Source organism: Strix aluco, chromosome 2 (assembly GCF_031877795.1).
Source record: "Strix aluco isolate bStrAlu1 chromosome 2, bStrAlu1.hap1, whole genome shotgun sequence".
Classification (NCBI taxonomy): Eukaryota; Metazoa; Chordata; class Aves; order Strigiformes; family Strigidae; genus Strix; species Strix aluco.
In genome coordinates this window covers 117,877,121-117,890,971 of record NC_133932.1, presented here as the reverse complement: position 1 = coordinate 117,890,971, position 13,851 = coordinate 117,877,121, and the positions used below count along the sequence as shown (strand labels likewise).

At 39.6% G+C, this 13,851-nt stretch overlaps 1 protein-coding gene across 2 annotated transcripts in view; it reads right to left on the bottom strand.

Moving 5' to 3' along the window:
• MICU2 (mitochondrial calcium uptake 2) overlaps positions 1-11,127 on the bottom strand; it is a 147,210-nt gene extending 136,083 nt beyond the window's left edge. For both annotated transcript variants that reach the window (XM_074816024.1, XM_074816025.1), the window contains exon 1: positions 10,896-11,127. In XM_074816024.1, coding sequence (XP_074672125.1) covers positions 10,896-11,096 — 201 coding nt within the window. In that variant the 5' untranslated portion in view covers positions 11,097-11,127. The remainder of the gene's footprint in view (positions 1-10,895) is intronic.
• Between the last annotated feature and the right edge of the window lie 2,724 nt (positions 11,128-13,851).

The following is a 13,851-nucleotide window of genomic DNA, read 5'->3' as shown; positions in this document are numbered from 1 at the left end:
TTTTTTTAATAGAGGTGTTCACATAAAGAACCCGGTATTTACTGCTGTACAAATGCTGCTCAATTAACACATGCAATATTTATGGTGCGTCTAAAACTTTAGATTTTTCTTTATATTTTTAACTCTTGAGGCTGAAGACAAGTAAGAACATAAATCTTAAAATTAAAGCATAACAATGCAACACCATTTGGCAATATGACATTGTCAGTTTTCCAAATTTAACAGCAGCTGGGAAAAAAGTATGTCAGCAATTTCCTACAGTGTTTTTCTGGGAGATTGAGTAGGAACATTCCATACAACAGGCATATTCAGAACAAAAGAAAACACTCTGTTCTAGGAGAAGTAATTTTGTACACTTTAAACCCTTCATTGTCCATGACAGTTCTTCAGCTAAGCTGAAAATGTAAAGTTTTAACAGATTTTTTTAAAAATCACGGAACAGAGAGTTGCTTTAGTTTGTGCTGGTTTTGTTTTCCATGTTGAGTCCTTCCCATAGGTCACAGCCTAAATGCTGTTACTTATGACTTTTAGGTCTTTAGTACTCTTTTTCAAGAAAGTTGCTGGAGAGCGCTCAAGGAAGACAAGCACAAATTTCTTTACAGAAGTGCTTAACTACAGTCCTATGTGAAAAAATGAGCAATTATTTTTTCCCAAAAGGAGAAATACTGCAGCAGCTAACACACACACATGCAATAACCTCCAAGCTATAAAAACAAGCTCCAGCTCTGATGTAACGCTTACTTTTAAGTCAGAAACTAACTTAATTTGAATGGCAAATTAAAATACACATTTTAACTGTATACCACAAATAGAGCACGTTTAGCTATTATAAATTAATTCCAACATATTTTAAGATTTTGCTGTGAGGCTTCCATGTGGGAAAGTCTGGCTACATCCACTTTAAATGAAAATTACTGCATTCCCACAGTTTGTATTTTAAGGATATTTTACACATATGCATACTACTATCTGCTTACTTTTAGATAAAGTTTAAGTTTACATTATAAATATATATAGCTTTATATGCAGTTCAATGTATTTTATTTTACTATTGTATACTAATTTGTTAATAGATTATTAATGGCAGTATCTCCAATAATAGGCATTATCAAAGAAAACACCGACTTTTCAAAAAAGAAAGATTAAGGAAAAAAATGATTTCTGGATACACTGATTTCCTGCATGTAAATTTTTCATCTGCACTAGAGTTGGCCTCTGCAGTTTTTGGAGGCAGACGAAGGAGTTTCCCTGATGATTTGGCAAAGAAGCAGGGAAGGTATCACTGCTGATAAGATAAAATTTATTAGCTACATCTGCTATAACTGGTTTTTATAGACTCCATCAGTGTAAGACAGTCACTGTTGAAATTTCTCCTACCCTGAAAGGGACACAAACCTTGAGAAACTACTTTAAATCCTGTTTGGTGTTTAAAGCTGACAAGACTTCCTTCTCTTGTCTTTCAGTTCGTAGTGTAATAAAATCCTTCAGGAGTAGCAGTAAGGAGATACAGTATTCTGAATAGTAAGGAGATGTATTCTGAATGAGCATTTCACACAGTTTTATCTGCCATTTATCTTTGATGATAATTTTAGCTAGTGTCTTCTGGAATATTATTCAAACAAAATTAAACCTAGTTATGTTAAGTAACCTTATTATAAGAATCACAGTAAAAAGAAAATTAGACAACATTACAATGTACCAAAATTCAGTGACCTAGAAGTACCCAATGCAGAAAATCAGGAGATGGAATAAATAGCCCTAATGCTATTGTTATAGCTACCACCAGTGATGTCTATGTAAGTTTCTCTACAGCACAAATTAAACTAGAGTATGAGTTATTTCTTCTTTTTCTGGCTACCTTATGTTTCCAAGATGCTGACCCTTGTGTCAGGAATAGCCATACTTAGCCAGCCACAGTCTTTACACAAAGGTCTGCATGAAGTGTAATAGAGAGCTGTCACATAATCCAGCAAACATGTGTGAAAACCACCACAAAACAGCATCAACGGGAGAATAGATGCTACTGCTTGTACACAACAGATAATTTCTTACCCACAAAAGGCTAAGTATAACTACATTCAAAGCTTTTAGAAAAAAACACACAACATAGCTTCCATCTAAGAAAGCAGATAAAAAAGAAACAGTATAATACCTATTTTGAAACCATCTAGAGTATTTATTGGAGGAAAAGTCTTGTATCCCCAGTAAATAAATATTAGTTTCTTCTCTGGGATCTTTGTTAAAAATCAGAATATTATTTTTTGCAATTCCTTCTATTCCAAAGAGTACTTTTTTTATTTTCTTATCTGTTTATGTTTGTTCACTAACAAGCATAAATAGTTTGTCCACTAACATAAACAGCTAAAGACTCTCAAAACAGTAGCTAAAAACACAACAAAACCATGCAGCTTAATTCACCCCATCTGTCCACATGTATCAAATTGACTAGAAAGAACGTTAGCTAGATTTTACTTAATCACTGAAGTCATATAGCAAGAGTGTATTCAAGTAAAAGGTGACAGATCAGATGAAAGATAGTTAAGTTTTAACCTTGACCCTTAAGATTACATTTGACATCATGTTGTTTTAGTATCAGTGAAGACACCTGCACAAAGAATCTCTGTGCATACAGAGAAGGGAATAAATGTAAATATTTTCAAAGCCAAAAACTTCAGGATATAAATATCTGACATTCAAAAAGCTGTAAAGGATACCATATATTTAAAGTTGAGAAACAAATGCATATCCATAAGTAATATTTAAGTCTATAATTAATTATAACATCATGGTCCTACAGATTCCATACTCTCTATACCACATTCTATTTTAGGCACACAACATGGCAATGTCTGTATGTTACTAATGCTGAGAATGATGTTTGTGATATATTAAATATCTCAGTTATTGATTTAGACTGCTTGGTGGATACCTGATACATACAGTATTTCCATAACACAGTGAAATACAGAATTAAACAAGAGGTAGCTAAGGCTACCCTGGTTGGCTGCATGAGAGAAACAGTTTCAGAAAGACTGAAGTATATTTAAGGAAAAGAAAAAAGATTAGGGTAGGCTGAGCTGGCAATCTAATTCCAAATAGCTCTTCTTGTAGGGGAGATCAATATTTATTGATGCTTAAAAACTGGCGGAATGCGTTTTTTGAACACATACTATTTTCATAGTATTTTGGGACTATTAACTGAAACTCATTCATTCTGGATGAATTAGGAGGCAACAATGTTATCAAGGCATTTAAATGCCCAGAATCAAACCAATTATATTGTAGTACTTTAGTTTACTTCTAAATGCATGGCAAAGAAAAAACTTAGCAGGAATATATTTACGTGATACACCAGTTAGAAGGCATATGCATGAATTGTGTTAAACTCTCTTATGTAGCCATAGACTATTGATATCTCAGTCACGTAATAAAAAATTGACTGCTCATTTGCTGTTCAAAATTAGGAAGTATTTAATGCATTTACCTACAAAGTTGACTGCCTTGACATGATCTAAGACTGTTTTTTGTAATATTTGTGGAGACAATAAATACAGCAGTAAAGATACAGCAGAAAGTAAACTGCAAAGTTGGCAGAGGGATGCTACCACATGCCACCACAAGAGCACTGCCTGCAGCTCATGGTGCCTCAGTAACAAGCCCCTTCAATGCTGGGCACTGCTGTAAAGAAATATCACAGGTTCAAAGCACCTTGAATCAAACTGGGCCCCCCCGAAGGCTGCCACTTTTGCAGATTCTTCAGTGACAAGAAGATTTAAAGGCACTGTCTTCCAGATGGTTCAAGGACCAAACCTGAAGATGCAGTAAGGAATTCTCTTAACACCTTTCCAAGCCTGCTACAACCAGAACAGAAATCTAAGGCCGTGCAGGGGACCACTGCCTGGCTCCGTGTACTGTGTCCCAGTCCACTCCATACAGTATAATTAATAGTCATGCAGAGAAAACAACAGTCAGCAGCAAAATAAGATGCAAAAAACCACAGAAGGACAACATTTTAAGTAAGGGACAAGGTAAAGCAGGGAAGATATTTTTAGAAAAACAATCCAAAAATATAATCCTTACTTAAAGACACTCCAACCCACAACAGCAATGGTAATTCCAGTGATTTTTACATGGCCTTGTTTTACTATATAGATTTTAAGCATTAATAACATGACCATGTGGCCAGGTTTGCACCAGCTGAATTCAAATCTGAGGGTTCTCTGAGGCCTGCAAGCTATCACTGAGCAGCATGTTTGATGTGGATTAAAAACATTTGCATTAAGTTTCAAAAGCCTATTAAACCATTATGTTGCAGACTTATTTTATACACGCTTAACTTTACTTTGGGAGCATCCTAGTAATCTATTATATGCATGGCTACATTTGCATTCACAATTAATTTCTAATAGAGATAAACACTTTAAAATATTACTTCAGACACAATCTATTCTAGGATTTTTGATCCAACAAAAGCAGGCAATCTTTTTCATTTTATGACGAAGTAAGCACAAGAATCTTCCTGTGTATTTCTCAGATTAGACTGTGCATATTCTTTCTGGTTTTATTTTAGAACTACATTCCTTCCTCCAGGCAACTCCATACATCATTACAAATCCTTATGCAATTTTATCACAGGTTCTATATTTATCACGACACCTCATCTCAATAGCAGTGATCTTCCCTCACGATGAACAAGGCTTTTAAAACAGGTTGCAAAGAAACCTCCACAAAATTTCCCATTCTAACAAGATTCATCAATGACTCACAATTTAAAGCATTTACACATAACTTATAGATTAAACAATGGTTCCTACAAAAAAATACACTATTTTTTTTCTATTTGGTGACCGAATTCAAATGCCACATATACACTTCGTATCTTCCAAGACCAAGAATCCTTCGCATGCAGTTATTATGCACAGTTTGCCTTCCTAAATAACATCATCTATTAAAAAAAATATTGAGAAATATACCAAGTAAGAAAGTGTGGGCTAAAAGTAGGTAAACATAACTTAAGTCACAAAGTGGTCCTGGATACAAAGGTTGTGGCAAACAACCATCAAAATCGAAAAGCTACACAATTCTTCCTTCCACTGCTTTGAAGAAATGACTTCAAATGATTTAAACAAAACGCTGCTTTTGACATGCATGCAACTGATGACATTTGGTTTGGAAGCATATATATTTTACACATGTTTATGCCAGGAGATACCAATCAAGTCAAAATACACTCAACAGGTAACATGCTTATAGTAGATGTTATTTTGCAAATCATCTATTGATTTTGGTTGGAAATTTTACCCGAGTGAAAATCATGCACAATGTATCAGAACTTGTCTAAAACAACTACATCTCAACACTCATCTCTTTGGAGACACAGTGCACATTTCAAAGTGTCACCAAGAAACACAGATAAGCCTTCAGAACTTTTTAAACCATTTTTATCAGCTTCCAAGTGTGGGAGTCCAGAGACTTCTACTAAACCCCTGATAAACTTAAGAGTTATATTTAAGCACTCTCCCTAGATTATCCTATGAACTGTGGCACAGAATTCTCCATAGCCCTGTAATTTGTAAAGACGTGCTCCAGTATATTATTTTGCCTTTTCCAAGGTGGCAGAACCAAGGGGGTCTTCCCTGAATGAACTGGTGTTTGGGGAATCCTTTACAGTATTCTGGTTTCTTTAAACAGCATAAGGCAATAGTTCCAAAATATTTTTTTGTGGTGATTACACATGTAGCTCCAGAAAACTCGTGTAAGTTCTAGTTTTAATCATTAGAAGTATTCTACTCCCAGTTGCTTGGAATAACAGTTTTTGTATCATTGTGACACAAAGTCACCCCTACTATGTGTGGCTATCTTTGCTTAAGAATCATTAACATTGGAAAATGGTGAAACATCCAATGCAGTTTCAAGTGAAATAAAAAATTTAACATGGTCCAAATAGGACTGTTTCAATAAACACATTTTAAATAAAACAAGAATTTCAGAAGTATCAGACACTAAAAAAATAAAAATGGCACAAATGGTTTGTTAACCACTGTTATAAGCATTATCTTAGTATTTTCAGTATGATCAAATACAACATATGTATTTGTTTAAGACCTCCAGGACAGGAATCGAGTCTCTTCTTATCTGGAAGAATTGTAGCATATTGCTGATGCAACACAAGCAGCAGTAGAAAAGGTAAGATAAAGACAACCAATTATACTACCATCATGTAACTGAAATTATTAACAAGAACAGATGAAATAAGAATGCTATTATTGAATTGAGTTTCCTCTTTATTTCAGGTAAGCAGTATCAAATATTTAAGTACCAACTAACTCTCCCACAACCCTAGAAAAAGAATGCTGAAAAAAATCACGTTTATCAGCAAACAGACAAGACTTTGCACACATATAACTTCATATGTGTGCTAGTAACAACTCCAGCCAGTCTCATTTGGAAAACAGTGACTTAGCACAAAATGCGACACTGCAGGGATGGCAACTTTTCAAGAGAGAATCAAATGATATCCTTCTTTCCGAAGCTAGTGACTAAATGTGTCCATAAAAAACTCAGCAGGGGCAGGAGATGCTGCCTCTGGCAGCCTGCTGCTTCTCAGAGTTTTCTTATCATTTGCAGTTTGTGAGCGTACGAGATCAATGATGTGGTCCCTTGGCAAGTTCCAAATTTAGTTGGAGTAGGGAGGCAGGACTCATTGCCTCTCACAAGATGCTATAGCCTCCCAATATATGCCATTCCAAATTCACATGCACGCTTTTTGGCAATTGTATACTCAATTCTTGACCCTGATAAAGGTAACCTAACTGACTGCAAAGCTGCCTCGTGATAAACAGCACACTTTAACCAAAGAATTCCAACAGCTTTAGGCCATATAAGGCCACATCAGTATTGCAAACTCTGAGATAATAAAGACACGGTAGACAATACTGCAAGTCTGATGAAGGTTACAAATCATGTACCATTGTGTCATTTGAATTACACCACTAAAGAAGAAAAGCAGCCTCTATAGTATCACTGCAGTGTGTAGTGCAGTGTGTACATTTTTGATGTGGCTGTATTGGTTAGGATAACAGAAGAAATACTTTTAGTGAAATTCAACATAAATTCTAAGTTACACTGGTAGAACAAGAGCTCCTACCTCCCTCCCCCTTCATTTTTTCCCCCTTTATTCAAGCTGGCTAGCTCATTTAATTTAGATCTAGTTTTTCCCAGCATAGGCTATATCTGCCTTAGGATATTGTCAGTGTAGTTTCACTGGTAAATAACAAGTGCAGCTAGAACTAAAACCTCGTATCTATAAAAATTTTTAAAAAGATTGTGTTAATTTTGCTATAAAATCTTTGTTCAGTAGAGATTTACAATCAGCACTAAGTACTTACTCCAATATGTATTAGCTGTACATTTCTAAACAGTGGGTCAGGAAATGAAAACAGAGAATGAAAATAACTTCATAAATCACTTACTGAAGCTCTAAACAGACAGTTAGTATGAAAGATTACATCTGAAGTAATCTTACATTAAATATAGAAAGTTTTACTATTAATATGCTACCTACTTAATATAAGCTGTCAGAACAGCTAAGTGGCAGTGAAAATGCTGATAAAAAACTGGGCCAAAAAAGGTTTTAAAAAAAAAAACCCAAATGAAATTTTATTACCAGAATAAACAGTTATATTAGAACACAGTAACCAAACATAAGCCACTACAAAATAAAACAGACACTATCCATACAACTCACAAAAGGAAAAAAGATAACTGACCCTGCAGGGCCTTTGATTCTGCAGACTTGTAGACAGGTTGGATTTCATTCACTCTGAGCAGAAGTCAGAAGTGCCAACAACCAATATGAGCAGGATTAAACCTGCTGCAGCAGTACGTGAGAACTAGAATTAAATAAAGATTTAAGAAACTAGGTGTCAAAGGTATCAGTCTTTGATTTTAAAATAATGAAAAGCTTTAGAAGAAAAAAAGAATAAATACTGAATTTACAGAACTTTAACTTCAACGTGTTGTCTGCCAGCTTCGACAGTAAATTATATCTATGAAGTTGTCTAGAACAAGGTATAGCTGAAAAATTTCTGACTAGTTTTATAGAGATTAGTTTTATTGAGAATAATGAAAAATCTAGAGTTATCAACTCCAACTACTTAAACTAAACAAACAGCAAGTATTTACAATGAAGACTTTGATTCTGCAAGAAAGCCATTGATGGTTGTTATGTCTCATTTAGGACAAGAATGAGAATTTACTCAGTGCTCATATTATGCTTACACCAGGGTCCAATACATACATGAAATTGGTCTTAACGACAGGACTTTTTAAACATCATTCAGTGCTGGTGAAAAAAGTCACATAAGTAAACATAAAATCATATTCTGTTGTATCTTTACAGCATGGAGATACACTGTCACTTCGACAACTTCATTTTGTCAAGTATTTTAAATAATTACCACCCATTTTGCAGCAATCCATTCCTATGATTCAACAGTAAAGACTATATTACCAAGGAAAACTGGAAAGCACTGAGCACAATCTCACTGCATTCTCAAAAGCAAATGCTAGGCCTGGTTGATGAGACAGAAGTATAAATATTTCCACTACATATTCCTTTATTACCACAAGGATAATGAAAATTACGCTGTTTAATTTCAAATACTTGCCATAACCTATAATATTTCATATATCTATGCTGCAAACATTTCCACTATATAACATGATGCAAGATGAACAGTTCAGAATTGTTCACCAGCACAATCTCAAGCAACGCTGCTTAATATTAGTTATAATGAAAAGGAATAATAACAGAAAGTACAGTTATCCACTGTTAGAATGCAAAAAGCATCTCCGTTTAACAGGATTGCAGAAGGCTCTGAACTGAAAAAAAGATTTCTTCAAAACATAAAGGTGATATACTTGTTTCAACACTGTCTTGCTTTTGAGTATTTCCTATTGCTGTCAATAAGAAGCCATAAGTAGCATCTACACTGCTTAAAAGATTCACAGCATGCTACTTTGGCTCTATCTATCCATTCCTCATAGCTCTTACAATCCAGCTCTACTTTTGGTTTATTGCCCTAATGTTATGCTCTGCATGGCCAGTTCTTAGGTAGTTTTAAAAAGCCAAATACATTAATTGTAACATCAAGTACAAGACATATGGAGAACTTTTCCCTGTAACTATGATAGCACCTCCAGCAGTCATTTTACTGGAAAACTGAAAAGTTTAAATTGAATTAACTACTTAACATTTCTAGAGCCCAGCAATTTACTATCTCCAAAAATGAATCGATTAAACAAGATGTAGACTTTTGGAGTTCGCCCAGAGAATTGAACTTAAAAGTGCACTTGTAGGATGTCCATGGATTACACGGAAGGTATTCCCTGAACACACCCTTTAAAAGTGATTACTTCCTGCACTTAACACTTTTTATGTATACCTACATACACGTCTACTTACGCAAGAGTTCCATACATATATAAAACTGGTCTCAACAACAGGACTTTTTAAATATAATTCAGTGCTGCTGAAAAATGTCACATAACTAAACATAAAATCATATTCTGTTGGGTCTTTACAAGGAGATATGTTTCCAGTAGGCTTCCTGGTGGAATAACAGATACTTTCCTCACTAGAAGCTGTATATAGAAAACAGAAGTTTTATTTAACATGTGCTGTCCAAGGAATGAGGACTAATATTTAATCTATTTAGAAACATGATTATTTAAAAAAAAATGGAGCTTCCTAAGAAGATACAGCTTAGAATTCTCCACAATTAAGACTTCAATATAAAAAAAAAATTTAAAATCATTCTTCGTTCTTGACTCAAGAATAAAGGTTGCTATTTATCTGCCAGCAGTTCAGCCTGCTCACTATCTGTTAAGAGACAAACCCTCAAAGCACAAGAACTGTTGAATACTTCCAAAATTTCCTACATATAAGTAGAAGAATGGTACTGCAAGCATACACTGACCTCTTCCCCTCATCCCACCTAAACCCTCTGGCCTAAAAAACATTTAGGTCTTCCAGTCTTGAAATACCTAACCAACTTGAACTGACAGCAACTTCTTCTCCAAAGGAAGAATGGGAAAAAGTTCACTACTTCCATGAAAAGGATAAAGTTGGGAAGGATAACTGTATTTTGGAACTTGTAAAGATTGTTTTGTAAATAATGACTATCTGTTCTTGAACATAACTTTCTGAATACACACTGATGCTCCAAGGCAAACTATATTTCAACATCCATAGCATGCATTTTGAACATACCAAGAGGAATCTTTCTATTACGTGTAATGCATTTGCGATATATAAAAGCACTATTTTCATGAAATATTCTTTTTAAGGGGAAAAAAGGTGCATGACTGTCCAACAGCACCTGACAGGTAGACGAGGCACCACGGAAAGAAGACAACCTCTGAAAGTTACCAGCAAAACGAGGAGCTCAGTACAGGCCGTGTGCTTGTGCAAACCACGCTGGTTCATCAGATCGCACGACCAGGGCTGTCAAGCGAACGGGGGAAACGCTCGGTGCTAAGGCAAACCCTGCCTCCTTCCGATGAAGAAAACGGCAAAGTTCCCGTCATTGAGTAAGGCAGGATGAGTTTAAGTGACACAGCGCTGCCTCCGGCTGCTGCCAAGGGGGCCGGGGCCGCGCGTTACCTGCCGGACGGCCCGGGCGAGGAGGGGCTCCCGCAGCCGGGTCCTGCCTCACGGCGCTGAGGTAGACGAGACCTGACCACCACGGACCCCAGCCCGCCCGCAGGCCGCTCCCCCGCGCCCGCCCCCGGCTCCCGCCTGCGGCCCGCCCGGCCCTGCCCGCCGGCGGGAGACGAGGCGACCGGAGCGGGGATGCTGCTGCTGCTGCCCGCCGCAGCCGCCGCCGCCTTACCTCAGCCAGGACCGTCGGGAACACTCCCGGCCGCCCGCTGTAACACGCCGCCAGGGAGCCTCCCCCGACCAGGGCGGCAGCGGCGGCGGCGACCCTCCAGCTGGGTGGGCGCCGCTGGCTCCGAGGGGGCCGCAGCCCGCCGAGCCGCCCTCTCAGCGGAGCGCGGGCGCCCACCACCAGCACCGCTCTCCACGCCGCCATCTTCCCGGAAGCCGCCCCGGCGCCGCCGACATCGAACGGGCGCCGCCGGCCGCGGAGCGCATGCGCAACGCCGGGCCCGAGGCCGTGGGGCCGCTTGTCGCCCGCCCGGCGGGGCGAGGCCGGCGGCTCCGGCTCTGCCCCGTCGCGATCGTCCCGTCCCCTGCGAGAGCGCAGCGCGCTGGCCCCGCTCCGCCAGCGGGGGGGAAGCTACCCGCAAAACCGGAGGGGACGGAGCTGGCAGAGAGGTAACGCTGGCAGAGCTGCGCAGGGTCTCACAGCAGTGACCGGCGCCGCAGGGCCGCCTTCCCGTCTTGGAAACGCGCCCGGCTCCCAGCCCCTTCACCCCGGGCCGGGTAGTCCCCTCAGGGCTGAGGGGAGGTGGCAGGGCCTCCGCTTCAAGCGTTTCGCTGAAAACAGCTCAAATGGAGGGGCCGGTCGGCGAGTAGAGGCCCTGCGCGGCCGGCCCGGGCCCCTGCGGGCTGTAGCTGCCCCTGGCCCTCCCCCGGGAAGGGGAGAGGGCCGGGCTGGGGCCGGGCTGGCCCGGCGGGGTCCTGGTGGAGAGGGAAGGCGGTGGCAGGGGTCAGGCGTTTTGTTTGTATCAGGGAAGGGAGAACCGAAGGCCTTGCCAGTGCGTAGGGAGTGAAAAGTGGCAACGCTTGTAACCGTCCTCCGGTCCCGAGGGTGTCCCTTGCCTCCTGCGTGTGTCTCTCACTGAGCTCAGCTTCACGTTATTCGCTGATGTGACTCTTCTTCCAGAGCTTTAAGCCACTACTGAGTACATGAAGAGCAACCGGTCATGAACTGGGTTTGAAACCCAGCAGGAAGCCCAGTGTATGGAGTGAGGCAGGGTTGGTGAGCTGTCAGTAGCAGGGCTGACCAGGTGCCATGTGCTGTGCAGGGTTTCCAAAGTGTTGGAGATGTCATGTATGGATGTGTTGCTCTGCGTAAGTTCCAGATGAAAAACAACAAAAGCATGAATAAGTTTAGAACATTCTTTTCAAGGGCAGAGTAGAGTTTCTCATGAAGTACACATGACAGAAGATGTTTACAGAAAGTGTCATGGCAGATGGGATAACTGAAAAGCATTACAGGTTGACTTCACCACCAGTAATCACTTGTGTCAAAGACAGCTATTCACTGTGAATGCTTCAGAGTGCATTTTTGTCCACTACCGTAGTTTTAACAAAGCTCTCTAGGCCTTGATTACATTGAGTTAATGGATCACACTTAAACATTAGTTAGTTGATCACATTCAAACATTGGGCTGTCTGGGAATTAATGAAACAGTCACATGAAGTAAAGCTAAGAACTAGGTCACATGAGAGGAAGCTAAATATCATTTGTAAGTTGGCAGTGCCAGTAGCCATGTTTTCAGAGTAGTTCATCTAGTGGATCCATGTGAATGTGGGAAAAGACTGGGGAGATAACTGCTGCATGCAGTTTCCCATTACTTCAGTCTTTGGTTAAAGGCCTTCAGAAAGTACTCAGTCCATTTCAGCAAACTGTATCTTTCACCTCTTTCTGATACGGCAGTCAGTACTGTGTTGTCAGTGTTATAAATGCTGTGGTACAGGCTCTGAAATGTGAAAATGTCTTTTTGCCCTCCATTTGCTGACAAACAGTGATCGTCCATCAGTGTCACTAAAGTAATTTTAGTTCACTCTCCTTCCCTGACCTGAATTCAGAGTCATGAATTCAGTTTCATAGATGGTAATTTCAGTCACCTAACTTAATGGCATCTCAGAATTTATCCAATCTTCCATTAGCATGTGTTGTTCACTGAGTGTCATTCTGTGAAGTGTTTGGGACATCTTCAGGAATGTGCCACCTGAGTCCTTAGCAGGATACAAAACCTTCAAAAACACCTTCATTGGGGAACCCAAATGACTGCTCATTGCAAAATCACCCAACAGTGCAACATGCAGGGTGAATGGTTTCCATCTCCACAGATTAATGTACATTGCAAATTTTTTTTCCTATCCCCAGAGACCTAGAAGGTAACTCATACAGGAAAATCCTTTCTAATCCCCAGATACTGTAAAACATAGCAGCAAAATCCCTCTATCGTCATACAAAAGCACACACTGCAAAATCCCACTTCTGTAGAGATGTAAAACTTGCAGCAAATTCTTGTCATCTATTTCTACTTCCCTCTAGACAGACAAAATATTTTCCATCCCAGTCTTCTAGTTTGACACAGAATATTTGCACAAATACATTAAGGGTACTCCCCTTTCTGTGTCAGCCCATAACAAGCACTTCATGAATGCTGGCAACATCCCAGAAACATTGCAAAGAATGGCTGAGAGATTTGAATTCTGGATGCCAGATCCCTTGATGTTGAACACACAACCACAACACAGGTAAGCAGGTTTAGTTCAGCATCGTGCCTGGCATTTTCAGTTTTATTTTGAGTAAGAATGAATAAGTAGGTCATTTGTCTTTCCTCAGATGACATTCCTGACTGGAACAGATACAACTGTAATGTGAATGGAGAACTATTCTCATATGACTGCAAGCACGCAATGCTGATGGGGAAGTATAGTGTCCTTAGCCACCCCTTCTCTCCCTGCAGTAAATTCACACCATGTGTGCAGTGTTCAGGAGTACAGAGCTACCACTGCGCCAACGTGGCTCACAGCTGTGTTGCCATAACCAGGCTGGTATATTTGTGGGTGCTAGAATGTATGCCGTATGCTGAAGTAGCTAGAAAACCCTTGGCTATTAAGACATAGTCCTGTTTCACCTCATGCAG